Source organism: Psammomys obesus, unplaced genomic scaffold, assembly GCF_907164565.1.
Source record: "Psammomys obesus unplaced genomic scaffold, mPsaObe1.curated_primary_1811, whole genome shotgun sequence".
NCBI lineage: Eukaryota > Metazoa > Chordata > Mammalia > Rodentia > Muridae > Psammomys > Psammomys obesus.
In genome coordinates this window covers 15,770,497-15,794,449 of record NW_026596131.1, presented here as the reverse complement: position 1 = coordinate 15,794,449, position 23,953 = coordinate 15,770,497, and the positions used below count along the sequence as shown (strand labels likewise).

The following is a 23,953-nucleotide window of genomic DNA, read 5'->3' as shown; positions in this document are numbered from 1 at the left end:
CCGCTGGCGTTCTTCCAGGAACTGGCTTTCAGTTCTGTCACTCCTCGCTCTGCGCTTCCTGCTGACCTCTTTCTTTTCCCTAATTTCCTCAGTTTGCTCTCAGCTGATTGATTAGTCAGGCACTGAAGCTCAGGAGAGGAGCTGGTCCGGGTCCACGCTCTTTGGTACCCACCTCTTGCCCAGCAATTCTTCATTCACTTGTGCATGTGTGTCGGTGTGCCTGTGTGGTGGTGTGCATTCGTATGTATGCGTGTGTGTGGAGGCCGGAGGTCAGCCTGGGGCTCCTCACACGCCGTTTACCTTGTTTTCAGTTAGTTTTCAGGCTTATTTTTATTTCATGACTATTTTGCCTTACAAGTGCACCACGGGTGTGTCTGGTGTCCAAGAGAACCAGAAAAGGGCGTCAGGTCCCCTGGAACTGAAGTTATAGATAGCTGTAAGCCACCATGTGGGTGCTGGGAATGGAGCCTGGGTCCTTGGCAAGAGCAGGGAGTGCTCTTAACAGCTGAGCTGTCCCTCCAGCTCTAGCGCCTTGTTTCTTGAGAACAGGCCTCTCATTGCCCTAAGCTCACTGAGCGGGCTGATGTTGCTAAATTTCCTTCCCAGAGGCATACATATCGAAATCTACCCCCTCTCTTAAATCCTAAAGACAAAGCCGGCATGATTTTCGCCAAAGCTCACTCTGGAATGCTGGTGAGTGTATTGGACTTCCTTACAGACCATTGGTGAAGGGTTATTACAGGGTTAGGGTGCTATTCTCCACAACAGGTCATACCTGGAAAACTTTTACCCAGCAGGGATGAGGGCTTTCCCACATCTCCACAGGAGTCTCCTCCTCTAGTCCCCACCCCTGAATTCTCTAGCCCAGCTGTTCTCAACCTGTGTGTTGCAATCCCTTTGGGGGTTGAACTACAGGTTCACCAAAGACCATGAGGAGACAGATATTTACATTCCAATTTGTAACAGTAGCAAAAATATAATTCACAAAGTAGCAACAAAAATAATTTTATGGGCCTGCCACAGTGTCACATGCCTGTAATCCCAGCACTTGGGAGGCAGAGGCTGGTGGATCTCTGTGAGTTCGAGGCCAGCCTGGTCTACCAAGTGAGTCCAGGGCAGCCAAGGCTACACAGAGAAACTCTGTCTCAAAATAATAATAATAATTTTATGGTTGGTGTCAGCGCAACATGAGGAACTGTATTAAAGGGTTCCAGCATCAGGAAGGTTGAGAACCCTGCTCTACCCCTCTTCTCGGCCACATGCCATTAAGGCAGAGGTCTATGCATATGGCAGGTGGTAGAAAGCCGTGACTTGACCTGTGTGAAAGTCTCATGCCCTACCTCACACTCCGTGAGAGGGTGTGAACAGCCAGCAATCCGTTTTGCAAGGGGGTTAGCTGAACTCAAGAAGGCAGTTGCTTAATTCGGAGGACAGTCACAGGACAGTCACAGCAGCTACATACTCACTGAGCCCCAGAAGCCTGCTTGATTCTGTCTTCTTAGAACTAGGATTGTGTGCAGGCTACTAGAGCCGCTTGCTGCTGCTCACTGGCTGGCCTTTGACAGTATCCCTTGCTGCTGCTCGCTGACTTGCTGGCCTTTGACAGTATCCCTTGGTGGCCTTGGTTATCTGGGACTGTCTGCAGACACTAGGATGACCTCTACCTACTGAGCGCTGCCATAGGCGTGTGCCACTACGCCTGTCATGCCTACTTTTGGTTTTGTTTTGTTTTAAACACAGACGGGGTACACCTGTGAGGGATTTTTTTTCTTTTTTAAAGATTTTATATATGTATAGATTCCTACAGACTGTAGGAATCAAACTCAGGTCCTTGTACAGGGAGCACATTACCAATTAAACCATCTCCCCAGTGTTTGTTTGTTTGTTCTTGTTTTGAGACAGTCTGAGGTACTCTACTGTTTCCTCAAAGAATTTACTGTGGTGTCAAGGATGACGTTGGACACCTGGTCCTCTTCCCTCCACCTTCTGAGTACTGTGCCACCATGTCTAGCCTCAGCAATCATTCTAACAATCATGACAGCTGGTCCTCCAGCACCTCAGGATGGCCATCTCTCCAGCCAGGTCTTGTGAGCCCCCAGTGAGAGTTCACAAATCTTACCCTGACTTAACCCAGAACCCCCTTAGCACCACGGCACCCTTTCTTTGACGGCCGGCGAGCACGCTCAGGCTTGGACAGAGCTAGGCTTGCTTATCTGCCAGCTGAGTTGTGTGTGTCCTGCCTTTCGGGGAGCACTGACGTCACAGGCTGAAGCACCCATCCCTTCATGGATTGCTCCACTGGGACCCAAGCCTGTTGGGGTGGTGGGCCTCGTGCTACCCACTGAGTTCTGAGGGTGTTCCTATGGCTGCCAGCTCACTGGGTGCTCACCTCAGGAACCAAGGGAAACTGGGCCGGTGACTCAGTGCCCAGCCAGTGCCCCGCAGCAGCGAGATGCAGATAAGCAGGGATAGCGGGCGGGCAGGCATGTCTGAGCTCACTTGACAAGGTGCCTTGGCTCTCACGCTGGTCTGCCTGGTGCCTAGACACAGCGGCGTACCAGCTGCCTTCCTGCCCACAGAAAAGAGCCAGACCTCAGGCCAAAGACAGGCATGACCCTCATAGCCTTGCAGATAGCACAGTAACAGGGACTGGGGCACTGCCTGAGTAGGGAGGGAGTCCCTGGAGATACTGTGATTTCCTTCAGGCTCGGCAGGCATCCTCCATTGCCTGCTCCTCCACCGGCAGCTGCAATGGTGTCGGGGCCATGAGAGGGGCTTACAAGGGACAGCACTTGTAGGAAGGCCTAGGAATCAGGATAGGAAAGGATTCGGAGGAAGGGTGCTAGGCAAGAGAAACCCACAGCTACACAGCCAGCTCCAGAGAGGCTTCCCTGGGTCAGAGCTGCTGCAAGGCACCCCCCCCCCCCGTGTATCTGAGTGATGGTCAACAGGAACTGTGTCAGGTCAGGGATCAGGAGCAGGAGGCTCCGCTTGAGTCGTGGCTTGGTTAGAGCTGTCTCTCAACACTGAGCTTTCACTTCTGTGTGTGGAGCTCAGGGTTTCCATTCCTAAGCTGCTGAGAGGATTCAGGGCAGTGCACGCCCAGCCAGGGGATGCACCGAGGGTCCAGCTCATCTCCCAGGTCCCAGGTGGGTGGCCGTGAGCAAGCTTCCTCGAATCACGCACAAACAGCTGTCTTCCCACTTTTATTCACTCTAGCTTAGTGAGCCACTTGTTTGGTGCTTTCCGCAAGGCAGCCCTGAGCATTTCATTGTCCTGGCCTCGGTCAGGCCTTGCCCCCATAGGGCTGTTAAGGGAGGTGGGGGCACAAACCTACTTTCTTTCTCTCTAGTGTGGGAAAAGGGTTCCCACTTCTGGTTGATCAGTCCTCTGGACTGGCACAGACCTGAGAACCCAAAGCACTGCTCTTCTCAGCTTTTACAGGTCTCTCTCACCTGAGTATGACAAGCCCAGAACTTCCTGGAGTTATCTTCAGCACTGTGTGCATGTGCCCACCGGAAACTCACGCAGTAACGCCCGGTTTCCACTGGATCCCTCACAGGGCTGTTCTCCTCCAGGCCAACCTTCTCCTCATTCTTCAGACCTAAGGACCACCAAAGTCATTGTGAGCCTATTCTTGGCTCTCCACTCGATCACATCTGAAATGAACTAAAACCCAAGTGCCTGGGTACACCTGTGAGGGATTTTTTTTTTCTTTTTTAAAGATTTTATATATGTATATGAGCACTCTACCAGCATGTACACCTGCATGCCAGAAGAGGGCATCTGATCCCAGTATGGATGTGGTTGCTGGGACTTGAACTCAGGTTCTCTGGAGGAGCAGAACTCTGGACTCTTAACCACTGAGCCATCTCTCCAGCCTCAGGAGTTTTTCCTCTTAATTAAATCATTTGAAGTGGAAGGATCCACTTTTAAGCCAGGTCTTTACGTGGAAGATCCACCTTGGGTCTGGGTCACCCTCCTGGCAGCCTAGATAAAGGACAGGAAAGAAGGAAGTTTCTGCTCTTTGCCTGCTCTCATTCTGGCTGGCAAGTCCATCCCTTCAGTGGTGTTGCAGCCTATTCTTTGGGATTCCAACGTAAACTGAAGACCAGCTGAGACATCCAGCCTCATGGACTGACAGCAGGACCTTCTGTTGGTAGACAGCCACTGTTGGCCTAGCTGAACCACAGCCTGTAAACCATTCTAATAAATCCCATATATATTATTATATGTATTATATATACTGAATTCCATGTCTACTAATTATTCTATCACTCCTGTTCCCCTAGAGAACTCTAACAAAACCATGCACCCTGGACACTACCAGAAGATGAGGCCTGCAGCCAGCGCTTGCCCTGTGTTGCAGGATGCTGTCATGAGGTCCCAGATCTTTAGTCAAGCTGGCAGTTTCTGTTCTTGTGTGAGCTGGTTTATCCATCTTCCCCCACCCCACCAGCAATGACAAATGAGTGGCACCTTGGGCAAAGTGCATCAGCTCTCTTGTGTACAGTACATCTGCAAGAGGGCATCCTTGACCTTTGACCTTTGGTGCTCATCAGGGAAGCCAGCCGGTACAAGCTGAACTGATGTCCTTCTCCCCAAATACAAAACCCTGTCAGTGACCCCAAGAGCCCCACGAGCTAGCCCAGGGGAAGCCAGAAGTGGACACAATTTGTGTGAGTGGCCCAATTCCCTCCTAACTGCCTCCAAAGTGACAGTTTGGGGCTATCCAGTGATCTATGACCTATGCTCTGATGTAAAAAAAAAAAAAAAAAAAAAAAAAGAGCTGGCTAACTGCCAGCTATGATCTATGATCTCTTAGCAAACTATATTGGCTATAAGGAGGCCAGGAAAGCTGACATGAGCAGAAACTTCTAGAAGCCAGAGCAGCCTGTTGAATAGAATAGTCAAGTGGTCAGGAAGAGTGGGACGACATGAGAAATAGCTGTGAAGGAACTCCCAGAGCATCTCGCACTTTGTGTCCAACCCAAGTCAGGCCTTCACACGTCTTTCCTAGAACACGCACACACACACACACACACACACACACACACACACACACACACACACATGGCTCTACAGCACCCCCTTGATTCTGGAGATGGGGTATGTAGCTACCACTCGTCGAGAAGGGCCAGCATAGGAGACTGGGTGGACAAGAGACTCTACTCTTCGGGTCATCACCATGAGTTCTGATGGCCACAAAGGAAATGTAAATTCTGAGCCCCCAGAGCCAAGCCTTGCCTCTCTGTTTACTCCTGAGTGAGTGACCTTTGGGCTTCTTCATGGGGACCTTAAAGAGGTGAAATCTGAGGAGACACAATGGCTCAGGGGCTAAGAGCACTTGTTGCTCTTGCCAGAGCTGCATTTTATTTCCACCACCCACAGGATACACATACCCCTGTAGTCAAAACACTCACACGTAGAGTGAAGACATCTAAGAGAAATTTAAATAAAAAGCTCCGAAGCCTGGCGGTGCACCTCTGAGGAAACAGGTGAGGCTGACCTGCAAACTTTAAGTGAGTGAGCTGCGCGGAAGGTGACACTGTTAAACCAGGGTTTGCACACACAGGCGGCTCAGCAGGAAGGGTGTGTGCTCACTGTTCTCTCGCTTCTTTTTCTGAGGGTTCAGGGTGAGGGACAGGCTGGACTGCCTCTCCCCTCACAAGGCCCCCACTCTGTACCTGGGAGGCTAGGGAGATCTGGGCTGAAGCCGAGCGGTCTTGAATGTGCCTGGAAGGGGATGGCGCTGCAAGCATCGGGGGTGGGGAAGCTGTAGACACCTACGACCCTCGACCCTCGAAATGAGCCCAGTGGTTGGGGTATGGCTGTGCTCAGCAAGGCCATGGTGGAATCTGTGCCCCAAGTTCTGCTGAGGCAGCTGGGAAATGTCTAGCTCCTCAACCCCAACAAGGGCCACTCAAACCTTCCTGAGGAGACTGTGCTTCTCTTCTCTTTGCGGTTAAATGGACGTTGGCTGGGCAGTTTGCCAATCTACAACACACCTAGGGAGCCCATGTATGTTTTGAGGGGAGAGCCCATTTCAGCAGCCTTGTTGGGAAGTGAGGCTAAGAGGGGGTAGCTAGGACCCCACAGCAGACACCCCAGGCCCTGGAGACAGTATTTGTACCTTGCTGTCTTGCCTTGGGATGGCCTAACCTTATGCTCCACACTGGGCTGGGCATCTGGTCACAGGGCTCATCGTGAGGCTGATGTTTATTGAACACCTAGTGTGGGTATCACTTAGGATCACCACGATCTGGGAAGTAACAGAGATTCCCAACAGAACACAGCATGTTCGTAGGCACCTGCGCAGGCCTTTGCATAGGCGTTGTCACTGTAGAAGGATATATAGGCCTGACTCTTGGCCCCTCTCAACAGTGTTCAAATTAGTAGCAGAACATTGAGAAGGTGGGGTGTGAGCACAGAAAGAACCTGAGCTTCAGAGGCGCAGGTGGCGAACAGCTGGCAGGAGCTCAGCCTCTGCAACGCCTGGCATGCCCAGGGGGTGGCTATGGCTTTGGCAGACATTTCCTGTAGCATGGTACTTTGATAAGAAGCCAAGAACCCCAACACAGGCCACTTGCAAATGACCTTCAAAAACAAGAGTGTGTTTGAAGATCCTGCTTGGGGCCTCGTCCATGAGTTGCCTCCTTTTGACCACCAAGTAAGTAAAACACAGCAAGAACTGGTTACTTTATCATTTCACTGTCCTGATTAAAACAACAGGTAGGAAAGGCATGCAGAACCCTAGGCACACAGCTGCTCACACCCTCAGATCCTATTCCAGACAGAGCAGATGCCTCCATAGGGAGGACCACCCAGCCAAGATCAGGACCAAGGTTGTTGAGAGGCTGGGCCAGCAACTAGGCCTGTCCTGTTCACATTTCAGCATCTGGGCTTCTCTGATGGGGAAGTTGGGTGTTGTTCATCAACAGAAAGATTATAAATAAGCCAGGCATGGTGGCACACCCCTGTGACCTCAGCACTCAGGGAGGCAGAGACAGGTGGATCTCTGTGAGGCCAGCTTGGTCTACCAAGCAAGTCTAGGACAGCCAAGGCTACACAGAGAAACCCTGTATTGAAAAGAAGAAAGATTCTAAGTGGGTTGTCAGTAAGATTATTGTTATTCATTTGGTCAAGTCTGGCTCTGACTCTGGGCTGAGAAGCTCTGCCTCTCAGTGGCTTCTGGGTTCAGTTTGCCTTCTGCTGTCTTATCTCCAGCCACATGCAGCACCACCAAAACGTACTGGAGTCAGGAGAGACTAGAAGAGAGGGAGCTCATGTGCTCCTGCAGGGCTTGCTGGACTGCTCTCCTGGCCACGAGGCAGGGGGTGCTGGGGTGAGGTGCAGCTCTACAGCCGTGCACAGCGCTAAGGGTGCCAGCTGCGCAGGCACAAGCTCTAAACTGATCAGTGGCTCTGTTTCTAGCTGAGTGGGGTTGGGCCTAGAGAAACATCTACCTGGAAGGCTGCCCCTCCTGGTTAGGTGCGCCTCCTGAGTGCTGGCTCCTCCAAAGACCCCCCAGTGGTCAGAACGGACAGCCAGTCTTGGAGGCTGGCTGTCAGCCTGGACTTCAGAATTCATGTTTGTACTTGACAGGAAGAACACCGAGATCCAATACTGACCCGATAAAAATGTTGACTTGGTCTCCAGGAAGACGGCACTGGAGAGCCCAGGGCCTGGGACCTACCTTCTACACCCTCAGTGAATTCATCAGTATGTACCTTCCTGCCCACCGTGGGTATCAGGAAGACCACGTTTTTTCCCACCTTTGATGTGCCTGGATCCCACTCTGCCCTGTTCCCGTCTGTAAAGGGCAGCACTTTAGGGCATTTCCCGGGATTTACAAAAGGAACTGCTGTTTGGCTTCCAAGTTATCTTGGTAAATGTGGTGTGTCTGGAGGAAGGATCTCCGTAGCCCAGGCTGGTCCTGAACTCATGATCTTCCTGACTCGCCCTCCCAAGGGCTGGGACTACAGGCATCCCGTACCACGCACGGCTTAGCTTCCTCAAATTTCTGTCGGGGACAAACGGAAAGCTCAAACAGACCAGGTGTAGCCGTCCTGCCGGAGCGGTGGCTACTGGGACAGAGAAACAGGCCTGGGTGCGACTGCGCAATCTATCAAGTAGACAAACCCCGCCCCAAGCGCTGTGGCCCCGCCCCTGTGGGTTGCTAGGGGAAGTGACGTCACAGCGCGATGGCGGCGGCTCCTTTAGGCAGCTGAAGGGGGATTTAGGCCCGGAAGATCCGAGTCCATCCGCGGCGGGGAGAGGGCGAGCGGGGCCGGCAGGGGCCGGAGCAGCGGCGGCGGCGCTCGGACTGTCCCATCCGCCCCGTATTGAGGCGCTGAGAGCGACGGGGCGACCGGAAAGCGATGGTGAAAGCGGGGCCGTGAGGGGGGCGGAGTCGGACCGGACCCGCAATAGCGGCAGCAGCGGCGCCGCCTCCCGGAGCGCAGACCCAGGAAGCGGCCGGGCGGACAGTAGCGAGCCGCACCGCTGCCATGGAGCTGAGGGTCGGGAACAGGTACCGGCTGGGCCGCAAGATCGGCAGCGGCTCCTTCGGAGACATCTATCTCGGTGAGGCCCGGCGCCCTGGAGCACCCGGGAGCCTTGCGGGGCGGCGGGCGGGGTCCCCGGCAGGCCCAGGCCTGCGCGGGGCCGTGGTGGACGCTCGGCTGCTCCGCATCCCCGCCGTCCGAGGGCCCGGGCCCGCCGGCAGGCCAGACAGCACCAACGGCCGCCGAGTGAGCGCGGCCGGGGGGCTGGGCGCGGCGGGGTGGGGTGCGGGGAAGGGTTGGGGACCGAGGGAGGAGGACAGCTGGCCTTGGGGACCGCAGGACCGTGGGGCAGAGCGCGGGTCGTGTTGGGAGCGGTCGGGGGACCCGGGAGATGAGGAACGGGGCCTGGGGGCGGAGGGTGGGTGACGGCCAGCGGGCCTCGGGGAGAGGTGAGGTGTCAGAGGGCGTGGGAAAAGGACAGCGTCCTGGGCGGGGGGTTTCGCGGCCGCCCGTCCCGGGGTCGGCGGGGCGGGGGAGGGGAAAGCGGGGCGGGCGAGGGCGGCGGGCCGGGGGTGGGGCTCGGAGGGGGCAGGGCCTGGGCGGCGGGGCCCGGCGTCAGCATCCTTCCCCACCTAAGGTCAGCACAGTAAACAAAGGCCACGCTCCGCTCCGCGGAGGGTTGGTCCTGGTCGTTTCCATGTGTGGAAGAAACGTCCGAACAGTCCGAATGTAGTGTGGAGGTGGGGAGTGTCCCAGCCAGAAATGGGGACGTGACGGGCTCTTCTCTGAGGGTTCCTGGGGCCCGCCCCTTGTCACAATGGCATCTCCAGGTAGCTGACCCTCTGAAGGGATCGTCTGTACCCTCCCGGCTGCCACCTGGCTCCAAAACAGGACTGAAAATGTTCCCGTGGAGCCAGAGCAGTTTACTGGCCCCTTGGGCCTTGGCTGGGTTGGCTCTTCAGTGTCTGTGGAGTGTCCGAGTTAACTGCGGGACACCTGGAAAGTCTGGATTAGTGTAGGCACAATCAGTGTTGAGGTGTTGGCGGAAGAGGGGGGAGAGAGTAGTGTGAAAGTTCTCTGACTTGAGTCTCAGAACTCTCTCGGGGTAGACCTGAGAATCCTAGGCTTGGGATTGGACCATCCTGGGTTATGTCAGACTTAACAGTGAAAGGCTATGCATGTATACATACGTGTAATTAAAGGTTTGCTTAAACCCGCAAGTTGAGAATTTTAAAATAAAAATTTCCCCCTGCATTTCTTAGTGGAATTATAAGTTACTCCGACACCCCTGTACTTGAGCCCTGAGCGTCTGCTGTGAGCATCCTTTTAGTGGTAAACATGCTCTGGTGAGCAGTAGCCCGACTTGGACTCATCTTCGGCTGTGGTACCTGTGATGGAGAGTCAGTAGGAAGCAGTGCTTTGGGCCTTGCCTTTCAGGCTTCCCAAGTTCAAGAACTTCCCGCTCCAACTCCCAGGGCCCGAGAGCTGCCAGTGCGGGGTAAAAAACTGGCCTGTTTGGGTAGTTATAAGTATTTACAGTGCCTGGCTAACATGAGGGATAAGTCTGCTAAATGCCACAGCGATGCCTTTGAACCTGTACTTATTGCCAGGGTGGTCTGATGAGTAATACGCTTTAGAGATATTAGGGTTTTCTTATTTAAGTATTTATAACCACATATTCAGCCAGATGCCTTCTCGGCAGAGTTTGGGAGTCAAAAGTGCTGGAAAAATTGGAGCTGTTTGGCTTATTTATAGAACAATAGATTTTGGCAGAAGTTTAACCTCAGGATATAGGAGCTATACTGAAAACCAATCCATTAGCCACCCTTTCGTGGGCATCAGAAAATAGGTATTTTGAAACTTTCCATTCCCTGAGATTTTGCCAAAAGGTTTTGTACTTTGTGAAGATTGACTCTGACAAGCAGATTGCGATGTGGTGGTCACATGTGATGCGGAGATGGGAACCTTCCTCCAGGAGAGAGCAGGGTCTGCCTGGTGCTCCACTCCTAGTCACACCCTTCTGCCCCGCCTGCTTCCTGCAGCCTCAGAAAAACAGAACAAGAAAGGAAAACCATCAGCTCCTTAGAGCAGTGGTGCATCAGGGAAAGGACAGAGGGCTGAAAGACAGTCTTGAACCAGCACACACATCCTGCCCAGGGTCTTCTACAGGTATGTGGGTGCTGGCACTTTCACATCTGGCTGGCTTGGACTGAGGACTGGGCACAGCATTTGATCACATGAGCTAACCTTTTCAGAAAGTTCTGTTTTGATGACTCTTCTGTTGTGTTCCAAGTGGACACAGGGATCCTAGGGTTAGAGGCCCCAGCTTACCTGTCTGTCTTGGTGTGCAGGGTTTCTGTTGTTTAAGACAGGATTTCACTCTGTAGCCCTGGCTTTCCTTGAACTCAAGAAATCTATGTGCTTTCCAACCATGCTAGGCCCACAGTCTGCCTTTTGTGTGGGGTTAAGCACTGCCAAGCTTTTCCTGTCTCTCTTGGCCCTCAGCCCTCTTTACTGTTCTTCCAAGCTCTACCCCCTTGGGAAACTGAAAATGAAGTGGGTGGGTTAGAGTGATGTAGGCTAGAAAGACAGGTCTGGAGGAAGGCTTGGAGAAAGCCAACCTGTCTGTGATGGGATGGTTCATTTACCCATAGTTTGAGGAGCCTCATCTTAAAATTTGTGTGACCGTGCATTCTAGTGCAAGTGTATTTGAGAACATTCCCAGCTGTTCCACTTCTGTGTTCCTCATAAAACGCTTTCTTCTTCCAGTGGAGTTGTTCCTGTTTTAAGCCTATCACTCAGGTTTTTAGATTTCTTCCTGAGACGCTTTTACATAGAAATATATAACACTGTTTGTGGTCATTAAAGCTGGCTTCCATGGTGGCCTGCTGTGCAGGAGGGAAGTCTGTAGTGGCTGCCCAGTTGTTACTCAGCCTTCTCCAGAATGACCTCTTCAGGAACCTGCATTACAGGCCTTCTTCCTGGTTGCCCAGGTTTTAGGATGCCCAGCCTCAGTATTCGTCTGTCTAAGCCAGCCAGATGTGGAATGCCCCTGCCTGCAAAACTGTAGATGACCCCGGACGGGATGCTTTTTGCTGACTTCAGCAGCCTCTCTGCCCTAGCCTCTCCCCTGCATGTGTGGGTCTGGAACTGATGTTTCGAGGTATGGAAAGCAGTAGAAAGCCTTTTTGCTTTTGCCGGTTCTGTGCCACTCAGTAACTTCCGTTTCTTTTGGGATTTTATGTGAGTGCTTTATCTGCATACTGTGTGGATGCAGTGCTCTTAGAGGCCAAAAGGGGGTGTGGGAGCCCCTGGAACTGGAGTTAGAGACTGTTAGTGTGCAGCCAGTGCTCCAGCTGCTGAGCCGCTCGCCTGTCCCTACCAGATAACATTTTTAAACAGCCTACCCTGGGAGGTCGACTTGTTCCCAGCCAGGAAGGGGCATGGCTGTCTTAGGGAAGAGCCTGTAGGGTGGGCTAGGCTGGGGTCGAGGTCGCCCCGTGTTGTGTGGAAAGCCAGGGTCCGTTCAGTTCAACAGTACAGGCCCAGGCTACAAAGTACCCGGTGCTTGCGCGGCAGCCAGCATTCCCTCTGCTCTGGCGGCTGCTCTCACCCTCTTCTCTGGAAGCAAGCAGTAGTAAAGTCTGAGGCTGTGACTGCTAACATGGAGGTTCCTGCCCCCTGTATAAATTTGTTCTTTGTCTGTCCCATTCCAGCTTCTCTTGATGGACAGTGCAGTCAGCTTTTAAGATGTGTTTAAGCCTCCTTTGGTGGCTAAATCTTAGTAAGATTTTCATCTGATTTTTCTCCTCACAATGTTGAAGGGCTTCTGAATACTGCTGAGCCATGAGAGTGGTACTTTCAATGTCACTGTGACCTTCAACGGGAAAGATGTCTTTAAAAAAAATGGTGTGTTTGTGGTATGCGTGCATACGTGTGTTTACATGTGTGCATGTGTACTTAGGGTACGCATACATGTGGAGGCCAGAAGCTGATATAGCCCTCTCTACTTTATATATTGAGGCAGGCTCTCTCTCACTTGGAACCAGAACTGTACAGTTTGGCTCCAGAAATCCAGTCTGGGCCTCCTGAACGTGGGGGCTAACAAGGGTGTGCCGCAGCTGCCTGACGTGTACACAGTGCTGGGCATCCAGACTCGGGCCTCATGCTTGGGCAGCAAGTGTGTTATCCACTGAGCCAGACATCACAGACTTATATTTACCTGTGTTGGAGGAAAGTCACGGCTGACATACCAGAAAAGAAAATTGATGTCCAGAAAGATTTCATACAGTTTTGACAGCCTATATGACTGCAGGACAGATCTGAAGCTGAGGCAATAATGGTGAGAACCACCTCAGGTCTGCTTAATAGGCCTACTTTTTGCCCAGTGTTTGAAGTTCCAGGAGGGTCCAACCCGAGCCAAGCATTCTCAAAAGGTCTGAGGATAATAACAAACTAGGGCGCCGTTGAGCCTCAAGTCAGTACCCAAGCGGCCAGGGGTTCAGGAGTCACTGGATTCCTCTTTGTTTTTCTGCCCAAGGTGACTACGTGGAATAAATCTCTCTCTCGTTTGTTGAGACAGGTTTTCCTGTGTAACAGCCCTGACTGTCCTGGACTCACTCTGTAGACCACACTGGCCTCGAACTCACAAAGATCCACTTGCCTCTGCTTCTGGATTGCTGGTATTAAAGACATGTACCACCACTGCCTGGCTTTTTGTTTTTTTTGGTTTGTGTGGTTTTTTTGTTTGTTTGTTTTGTTTTTTTAAGATGTGTTTTTACATTGCTTGCTGTGCCTGCTCACATGTCTGCATGTCTGTGTTCACGTGCATGCCGGGCCTGAGGAAGCCTGAGAAGAATGTCCGATCCCCTGACTAGAGTTACAAGACAGTTGTTGGCTGCCCTGTGGACACTGGGAAATAAACATAGGTCTTCTGGAAAAGCAGCCCATGCTCTTAACTGCTGGGCCATCTCTCCAGCCCAGACAAGATAAATCCTGATGGGCGTGACCAGCACCTGGGCTTGTCATTCACTGTTCCCTTCCTGTCCCTAGGCAGAGTGACATGCTGGGTCAGCTTCATATAACCTTTATGGACTGCTCAACTTCAGGGACATAGCTTTGTTTTCTTTTTAAAAATTATTTTGTGTCCTGTCCCCTGGAACTGGAGTTACAGATGGCTCTGAGTCATCAGCTAACATTTTTGTATATCTAAACACAGTTCAGCCCCTTGCCTAGCAAGGGAGCCTGAGCTTCAGCCATGTAGGATTGTCTAACAGATATTGTGGCTTTTGGGGTAACACAAACATTGAGTAAATATTTTGGGGTTTTTGTTTTAAGTTTTTATTAAGTTTTTGTGTGAGTGTGGATAGTGTAGGCATATGTAGAAGTCAGGAGGACTAGTTTGTAGGTGTTGATTGTCTCCCTTCATGATTTGGGTTCTAGGGATTGAACTCACTTTATCAAGCTTGGCAGGAAGCACCCTTAGAGCCACTGAGCTATTTGATTAAATTCTGCCCCCCCCCCCGAATAAATATTTTTGTGTTGCATCTGAACCCCTGATTACAGTAGCTTCTTTTAGGTACTAGTGCCCCTTCTGGTTGCATTTATCAGGCTTATGAATAGTAGAGAACCAGGTATTGTGAATTTCAGGTTTTTCGAGCCACCATGTGGTTGCTGGGAATTGAACTCAGGACCTCTGGAGAAGCAGCCAGTGCTCTTAACCTCTAAGCCACCTCTCCAGCTCCTGTGAATTTCAGTCTTTCTAGTAGTGCTAAATCTCTACCAGAATTCCTAAGTCTTCCTGTATTTGACCCAGTGGCAGTGGAAGGTCTGGCCTGACTACATGCTAGTGGGCCTCAGAGATGCAGCCTGCTCTGGTGATAGACAAAATTCCAGGGCTACAAACTAGGGAGTCTGCATTGGCACCTGTAACACCAACAGAACCTGGAGCCGCTTAGTCTTTCTACACAAGTGAGGAAGTTTCTGGATTCAGCCTTGTGCTGCCCTCATGTCTGCATGTCCTGTGTCCAGCTGTTCTGCTGATGATCAGACTGAGTGCAGCTCTCTTTCGGTCCTGCAGGCTCTTGACACAGTCCGTGGCATTTTGGCTCTATGAAAAGATGTAATTCAGCCAGGGAGTGGTGCCTCACACCTTTAATCCCAGCACTTTGGAAGCAGAGGCGGGTAGATCTTTGAGTTCGAGGACAGTCTAGTTTATACAACAAGTTCCAGGACATCCAGAGCTACACAAGAGAAACTCTGTCTTGAAACAAACAAACCAAAAGAGAAGAAAGAAAAGAAAGGGTGTAGTAATTCATGTTATGTTCTAAAGTTGTTGGTGGTCATTTGATCCCAAGGCTGAGAGTATTGCAGGGGTGACTATCAAGGTATGAGCTATAGTGGCCACAGAAGAGTAAAGCTAGCAGTATTCTCCACCTTCCTGAAGGTCCTGATCCAGTAGGCTGGTTGGCCCTAGCCTGTCTCGTCCCTGTGGACCTGCCAGCTGGCAAGGGTGGTATGATGTCCCAGAGACTACTGCTTGGGATGCAGGGAATCTCTGACGTAACTGGTGAAGTGAGTCACCATTCCTCCTGGCTGGCAAAGTTCAGCCCAGAGTCTAGTTCCTTAAAGGAACTTAGAGGTCATTTTTCATCCGCACGTACATTCTAGATGAACTCAGTTCTTGTGTAAAGGGATAGGCTGCTCTTCTCCTTTGGGAGGAAGAGAAAGACACACTGCCTCTTATTTATTACCAGTATGCCAAAGAGTTTTTGTGGAATAGTAAGTAAAGTTATTAAGCCTAGACTGGCCAGTGGCAATGATTGGATCCCATTATTCCTAGGGATTTGCAGCATTGGATATTGGCTTTGGGCCCAGATGTTCAGGGAACAGCCAGCTAACAGACCAGGATGACTTGTGTGTGTGTTTCTTGGGTGGCACTAGACAGTTTGTTGACATTATACTGTCCTTATGGGCCTTGCTCCACCTTCCATGGAACTGAGTGACTCATTAACCGTTTGTTTCCTTGGCTCCCCATGAAACTCTTGCAGATCCCTCCCCTCTTGGTTAACAAGAGAAATTGAGTCACCAAGAGCTAGCCAGGCTGCCCAGTCCACAGCTCGTCTACCCAGCACAGACCCTTGTCATGTGTGGTTGTATTGGACTCTATGGAAAGCCATGTTAAATTTTTTCAAATAACCAAGTTCCAGAACTAAGGAATTGCTTTCTGCTTAGAAGCAGCCTGTCGGGGAGGAGGGCCTTGTACGTTAGGCTGTTTTCATTAGGCTCCTGGATGTGTGGAGGCAGAGGGAGTCCCAAGCAGCTTGGGCCAGGAAAACTGCGGAACACTTATGTGGAAGCAGTGTTTGGAGTAAAGCGTGGAAGGGACATTTATACATACTAAAACTGTCTTTTTGCCTCCAAACTCCTAGGCACTAGTCATCATAGTGTTTGTCACAAAATAACAAAAACTGTCCTGTTTATATTGCAGAGGCAGAACTGGCCAGGGCTTAAGAAGAGAGTCCAGTCTAGTCTTTGTCTCCAAGGGGGTGAGGGTGGTGCCTGCGTTTAACCCTAGCATTTGAGAGACAGGTAGGCAGAGCCCCGAGTTCAAGGCCAGCCTGATCTACAAAGGGATTGGGGGCCGTATCCCTTGGCTTGGTAGAGGATATTTGCTAGACCTTCAGTACTTTGTTTGGAGATGACTCCTGCAGCCATGAGGGGTTTGGGTCCGTTTGAGAACTGCTCATAAGAAACTGTTGAGATGTATGGGTGAATGTCAAGCCCGTGAGGCCTGAAATTTGGAGGAGGGAGAACAGGGTAAAACCCAGCTCTCCTCTTCCTGGGAGACTCAGGCACACTCCAGACGGTTTATCAAGCCTTCACAGAGAAGCCTCCTAGTACTGGGTCGTGGTGTGCCCTGAGTGGGTAGAAAGAATGGGGCCTGCAACTCTGGTGACTGTCCTGTGGGTGCGGTGGGTACAAGTAAAAATGGAAGGTGGCATGTCGAATAGATTCTCCTACTATTTGAATAAAGATAGCTTTCTGTGCTGGCCAGCCAGCAGTACCATCTCTTAATAGGCAGTGAAGAGCATCCATCATTTGTTTTGTCTCAGGAAACTTAGTGCTGTAAGGGCCAGGGTGTGGTTCAGTTTGCAGGGTTTTGGCTCAGCGTGTACAAGGGCGCTGGATTCCATCCCCAGTGCTGTTCCTGCCTCAGAAAGGTGTAAAGGTGATATTTGATATAATAGCTCTTGTCCTTTCTACAACAAGCTTTGGGTTATGTGGTAGACATAATGTATGTCATTTTCTCTCTTTGCCAAGGCACGGACATTGCTGCAGGTGAAGAAGTTGCCATCAAGCTAGAATGTGTTAAAACCAAACATCCTCAGCTCCACATTGAGAGCAAGATCTACAAAATGATGCAGGGAGGAGGTAAGATTCCCTGGGGTTAAGTTTATCCACAGCTGAGAACTGTGGATAAAGTATCTACCCATAGTCTGGCTTACAAGTACAGAGGACCTCACCCAGGAAAAAGAAGCATAATTTTATCATATTTTGCTTAAGAAACTAGCTTCCCACTAGATGGTAGTGTCTTTGAAATCTGGTTTTAAGTTTAGAAATGAACCTGTTCTTTATGGGGGACGTGCCACCGGTGGTGCTGTGTGTTGCACCATGGTGCTTCCTGCCAGTTGGCCTATTCCGGGTCACATGCTTTCCTTAGAATTTGACAGTAGTCCCACGAAACCTAAAGCTCCAGTTTTCTCTTAGAAAGGAGTTTTGATCATGACTTCTCTCCCAGCTGAATCACTGTTCTCAGTTCTGTCAAATGTCACTGCAAGGCCTTGGAGTGCCGAAGCTAGTGGTGAGCCAGTCTCATTTCTAGAATTCTGGGCTTTCTGAATAGTGTGCCTCATGTAGCAGAGCCTCTTATTTGAGGCTTTCAAGACCATGAAGCCACCCATCTCCTAGCATAGGAGCTTGCTTGTGACAGGTTTTGTATCTGAAAAATGGCCGTCCTTCATGCTCTGTGGAGTCTCTTAGCATAGGCCTCCGTGGTGCTATGTAGTCAGAGCCTCTCCCTTGACAGCCTTTATTGGCATCAGCAAGAAAAGTTTTGTTGCCCTCCCTCAACAGAAGCAGTTTAATTGTGCCTCTACTAGAAACCAACATTTCTAGAACAAAATATCTAAGGCAGTAGCTATGTGCTGCTGTGTGTCTATCTTAGGGTCCATTTATAGGTGCTGCTTTTAAACTCTTCTTTATTTGGGGTTCCTTAGACCTCTGCCTCCCTTCCAACCCCCAACCCTACCTAGGCGAGAAATGTTAGGATTGGGGACGTAGGCTTGTTTACTACTTCCGCCTGGGTAGGTTCTCTCTGGGGCAGTGCCGGTCTCAGTCGTCAGGATCTCCAGCCGTCCAGGTAAGCAGCAAACGCAGCGGGCAGTCTTCCTGGAAGCGTCCTTTCCATTGGGTTCCCCAGGCCTCTGCGCAGTCTCCCTCTGGGCTCTCATATTATGCCTGTCAGGGTTCTCAGAATTAGGTCCAGCTGGCAAAGACCATACTCCTGCACGAGGCAGTTCTCAGCTGTGGATAAACTGAGGCAGTCCCATATCCCACACTTGGGATTAGAAGAAAATCATATTTACACAACATAACTGAGTTTCTAAAGAAACTTCATTCATTGTATCCTGTCCTGGCCATGGGTAGATGAGAGCCCTGCTGGCGTGCCCATTTGCCTTCTACACATAGCAGGGCTGGTGCGCATGCAAATGCACAGAAAAGCGGCCTGGGGCCAACTCAGCCCTAAGAGGGCAAATAGACACAAGTGACCATCCCTGAACCAGAAGCTGTCACGAAGCGATAAAACTTAGTTTTCTCCCACAGAGCATCAGTGGTATGTAATCCACTCTCAAGGAGAAACCCCATGCCGGCAGTTGATAGCCGTCACAAAGTGAGCGCAGTCCCCTTTGGAGGTTCCTATCTCAGAGTGCTTTGTTTGGGCATTCTTTTCCTTTTCCTTTCAGAGCTTTTCAGATGTTTTACGGTTTCTAGTGTTGTGTTTTTATGAGATTTCTGTGTCTCTGTGTCCATATGTGTCATCTGCGCCCCCCCCCCCCCCCCCGGCTCTTTTTCTTCTGTTAGTTTTATCCTATTCAATTTTGGTGAGTTTTATTTTTATCTTATTTTATTGTCCCAAAGAGAGGTCAACAGAGACCTAATTGTGCACACTGACCCTTCGGCGCTATCCTCAGGGGGACAGCCTTCTTAGGAACATTAGGGACTGGCCGGATAGCTTTGTAGCAAGTAGAGTAGAACAAAATGACATAAGGAGTTTTCAACATTTAAGCTTAATGTATTAAGGCTTGTAGGTCTGAGAATGTGCTACCTTAGAGGGCCTAAGGGGAGAGGCAGCCTACAGTGATCAGAAAGGAGAAAGTGGTCCGCCCCGGTCTGTAGCTCCAGCGTCGCTGCCGTTTGCTGTGGTTGCTGTTCTTGTATGGAGCATCTGGATGTCACTTGCCCTCCTTGGTCATCATGATTAGAGATGTCCTGGAAGGAGCCGGCACCTGCTGGTGGGTAGCATTACTTCCTGTGTTGGTCCTTAATCATTTGCCCGTATCCCTTCACCAGATTCAGACAAGATTCAGAAATGTGTGTTCCCCTTTCTTGGCCTTTCAGTGTTGTTTCTCAGGCTTTGGGTAGGTTTTTACTCCTGTGGCTTGCTTACCATAGCCCTCCAGCTCTCTGTTATAGGAAATTTTTTGTACCCAGGGAAAGAATGCACAGATTTGGCAGTTGCAGATGCAGCATGGGGGATACACTTTGCTCGGAAACCACAAGGCTTTCCCCCTGGCATCTGTCATGTTTGTGGGTAGGTGAATATGGACTGCCTTGCTCCCTTCTGAAAGGAACAAGCACTTCTTTGGTTGTCCTGATCTTGTTTACATTGGTTCTGGCTGTGCAAAAAAGGAAAGTGTAGAGCTGAGGGCTGGCTGCAGCATGAGGTTTTTCTCTTTTGGGTTTTTGGATTTCATCCTTTCTGTCTATCATTTGAATCTTTTGGCCCAGGTCTGTATTGCGCGGGCTGGGCTCACTCTGTAGACCAGGCTGATAATCTTTCCTCCTCTGGCTCCCAAGTGCTCTGATAAACCCCACTGTGGCTGGCAGTGTTTGTCTTCTGTCTTTAGTCTTTTTGTCAAGATTTCAAATTCACAGTCTTCCTGCCCTGCCTCCTGAGTGTTCGGGTTAACGTTGTAGGACACTGTGTCTGTTGGAGCACGTAGTTGGTCATGAACTATTGGACGCCACTAGAGAACTTGTAGCAAATAGGTGTCTTAGGTATTGGAGTAAAAGAGGCCTGTGGCCCCTCACTCCCTTGAGAAGTCCCCAGTGCTCCCCTGTGAAGACACATGCCTGTCTAGTCTCCCTGCAGGCTCTCTCTCCATTGGGCCTTGTTTTGGGTGCTAGGATGAAGTTAGGGCCTTGCCCGTGCTAGGTAAGTGCTCTACCACCGGACTACAGCCCCAGCCTTGCTGTTTTTCTTTCTTGTTTTCCCACAAGAAACTTGGTTTTCAGAATCTAAATAACATTACTTAGAAATATTTGAAAGGTTTAATCTTTAAAACTCAACTGCTGGAAATGTAATGAATTTTTCTATTTGAATTAATTCTGAGTACCCACATTTACAGTGAAGTACTTTTGTTAAATCACAGTGGAGAACGCTTGGCAGTACCTGCGTCTCCTGGGGTCTGGACCCCGTTACTTCTTTGCATCTTAGACCCCGTAAAGCACCCGTGTCCACAGTCGTGAGCAACAGTGGGCAGTTCATTCCCAAGTCATCACACAGACAGTACTTGGGCTTTTCTTTAAACCATCGAGCGCTTTCCAGGCAAGGGTCTACTTTGGATTCTGGATTTTTCTAGATTTCTCTAGATTTGAGATAATCTGGCTTCAGGGTAGCACTGAACCCACAGCTGGAAGGCTCTTCATCCTGCATTCCCAGTAACCTTGTAATTAGTTTTATGGTCACTTTCTTTTTAGTGCCCCTCTAGGTACTTACTGGCAGTGTGCTGGCGGTAAAGTGCCCACAAGTGACACTCTGCATCTCCTCAGCAGGGGGCTGTGAGCTCAGGCATCCTTGCAGTGATTTTTATTGTGTCTCCAACGCCATGGAATAATAACACCGTTATCCCATTGAAAAGGAAGATGCTGCCATCCATCACCTATTCCTCCAGCAAGAGCTATGTCAGGAAGCAGCCTTCCTCCTAAACAGCAATTTGCTGTTATATAATACAGTCGTGCTATATGCACTTTGAAGCCTTTTGACAATATTCCTGGAACTTGTTTGCATATGCTAGAATCTCCTAGAGTAAACAGAAGAAATGAAGAGTTTAGTTAGCTTAATATCAGAACGCCATCAATGGGGCTGGGGAGATAGCCCAGTTGGTTAAAGAGCAGTCAGGGTGTAGTATGTCTCTGCAATCCTAGCACTTCCATATAACATGGAAGCTGAAACAGGAGAATCACCCAGAGGCCCACAGGCCAGCAGCAGAAACAGAGACTCTGCCTCAAACAAATCCCTAGAAGGATGTCTTCTGACACAAACATGTACACACACAGATTAAATAAACATTTAAAATAAGGCCAGTTTAATTCGTCAACAGAACTAGTTGCAAAATGTCATTTATGGTAGTATACACCTTAAATATCACAAAATGTAACTTTAAAAACAGCGTTTATAGTCAGGCTCTAAGTTTGATGCCAGCCTGGTCAAGTTCTAGGACAGCCAGGGCTGTTACACAGAGAAACCCTATATCAAAAGACAAAAAAAAAAAAAAAAAAAAAAAAAAAAAATTGTAGTAGCAAATTGGGAGTAAATTCTGAGACAGGTAATCTATGCAGAAAGTTAAAAGGCTTTGTTGGAGGACATAAAGGAAGGGTCAGTGTTAGTTCTCTCATAGTTGCTTTTAATGTTGTGAAATTCCAGTCAAAACATAACGAAACACCCCCTCCTCCCCATCTGTCTGTAGCCCTGCTGTCCTGGAACGCACTGTATAAACCTATATCTTCCGCAAAAGCAACCAAGTGCTCTTAGCTGCTGAGCCAGCTCGCCAGCTCTCTCCATACCCCCTGGCAACCTTTTTTCCCCCAGAAATATATTTAATCATATTGTTTTTCTTTTCCCAACTCCTCCCAGATCCTTCCCACTTCCCTACCAACCCAACTTCATATTCTTTTTCTCTGTCTCTCAAAGAACAAAAATGCAGGAAAAACTTAAAAAGGGAAGTGAGATGAAAACTAACAAAAAAAGCACAAGTAAGGGGGAAGTAGGAATCTTTTTGTTGTTGTTGGCCAATATTCTGGACATGTGCCTGTATTGGAGAGTGAATACCAGTGATGCTACCTTGGAGAGAACGGCCTTTCCCAGCAGGTATCCGTTGCAAACAGCTTCTTGTAGAGGGCTGAGACTTTGTGTTCATTTCCCCTTCTCGGTGCAGGGATTTCCTCTGATTTGAACCTATTTAGATCTTGTCTGGTGGCTTAGAGAACAGGGTGATTAGCAGTGCTCCTGGAGAAGAGCAGCAGTTCACTGGAGGTGTCTCGGCTTGTTGGGGATAAAGTGGTGTGGGTCTGGACACAGACGGGCCTGGCCCCAAGCTTTCCACTCAGAGGTGCCCAGATAACTTGCAGTGGCCAGTTCCAGAACTCAGGCAGGAACTTGGAACGTGTGAAATGAAAGAAAGTGTCCTTTCTCCCTCAGTGACAGAACATGTTGGGAGGATGTGGGAACACATAAAAAGTCATGCCTCCTGGCCAACCTTAAGACAGTTAGGACTGGCAAACAAGTGACAGGGATGCCTTAATACACATTGGAGAGGGAATGAGGGTTGCTGAGTCCGTGCCACTGCTGTGAATGAAGCTGTGGTTTTCTCCAAAGAAGATTGCATCTACCTAGGACTGTGACCCAGGCTCTTGGTGGTTTGTATAGATGTGGGCCTCACCTGGTACCCTGGCCCTCTCCAAGAGGGCGCTTTTATGCAGGACTGCGGGGGATGGACGGCGCTTGTATGAGTAGTTTGCCGTACACTAATGTGGTGGTCTCCATGAGTCTTACACCTGGCTTCATTGAACTGAGCCTGCATTTGTTTTCAGGTGTCTGCCTGCTCGCCTCACTTTCCCATCTCCAATGACGGCGTGAGCTGAACCTGCCGTACGGTACACTGAGGCTCCTGTTTACTTTTGTCTGCTTCACCGTCTATTGCTGACTTTTGAGTTTATTGGTCTTTACAATGTTTAATCTGCCTGGTGTTTTTCCATCTTAGACATTATAGTTTTCAGTCTTTGTTAGGTTTGGGCACACATGAGAGAGAGAGAGAAGAGAGACAGAGAGGAGAGTGTGGGTATGAAACGTTTTGACAGGGAATTGATTTATATTACTAACAACTTTCTTCTCTTCCAGTGCTGTGCTCTGATCTGAGTCCCTGACTAGGCAGCCACTCCCACTTGACCTACAGCCTCATCACTGTCTTGTTTCTATTTTGAAACAGCTTCAATAAGTTACCTAGTCAGGTCTCAAACTCACTCTGTAGCCCTAACGAGCCTTGAACTCCGCCATCTTCTTGCCTCAGTTCCCTGAGTAGCTGGAATTACAGTTCCTTGGCAAAAGTTAATAGAACTTTTTAGGCCCTTCTCTACCAGTTCTAATTTGTGGGTCCATTTCTCCATGCCTTACATGTCTCGTAACTTGGATGCCAATGTTAAGACACTCTTAACCATGTGTTGGGTATTTCTGTCATGCACATCTTCCTCCTCTGATTCTGGGTTGAAGTCAAGTTACGTTGGTGTGTTTGGTTTGTCTTTTATGGTGACAGTTGGGCGTGTAGTGGGTGGTCTTTCAGGCATCAGTATCCTCTTCCTGGGGTCCATGTTTTACCTTACTTCTCCTTGGCTATTAGTACAGCGATGAAATGAGTCTCTTACTTTCATCACTGCTAGAAGCAAAAGTGACTTCAGTACTTAAACACTTTTTTTGATTACTATTAGGACAAGGTCTCTATATGCAACATTGTACTTTGACACTTTACAAGGTAATATGATCTAGGGTGAGGAATAATTTCACAGGAAAAAACTGAAAGCAAGCTGGGCAGGCATGGTGGCATGTCCCTGTAATCCTAGCACTTGAAAGGAAGCAGAAGACTCCAACTTTATGTCAGGAGGGCAGGGGAACAAAACTGAAAGCATCACTCACCACGAGAAGATAACTTGCCTCACATAAAACCAGAAAGTCCTATTTGTTAAACCTGCAATAAATAGGAAACTACCCTGATAGAGAAAATTGTCAAGAAATGCTTCAGCATTTCAGAAAAGAAGCAGATGTGGTTGTTATGTTCCTAAAAGGCACAGTATATGGTCAGAGATTTGACTTCACACACGAGCTACAAGTA

At 49.6% G+C, this 23,953-nt stretch overlaps 1 protein-coding gene across 3 annotated transcripts in view; it reads left to right on the top strand.

Annotated features, from left to right (window-relative positions):
* The first annotated feature begins 8,195 nt into the window (after nucleotides 1–8,195).
* Nucleotides 8,196–23,953, top strand: part of Csnk1d (casein kinase 1 delta) — a 30,222-nt gene continuing 14,464 nt past the window's right edge. For 2 of the 3 annotated variants that reach the window (XM_055592096.1, XM_055592097.1), the window contains exons 1-2: nucleotides 8,196–8,586; nucleotides 16,830–16,940. In XM_055592096.1, coding sequence (XP_055448071.1) covers nucleotides 8,511–8,586; nucleotides 16,830–16,940 — 187 coding nt within the window. In that variant the 5' untranslated portion in view covers nucleotides 8,196–8,510. Of the gene's footprint in view, nucleotides 8,587–10,661; nucleotides 10,677–16,829; nucleotides 16,941–23,953 lie in introns of those variants that run through there. The other variant, XM_055592098.1, reaches the window with a different exon arrangement.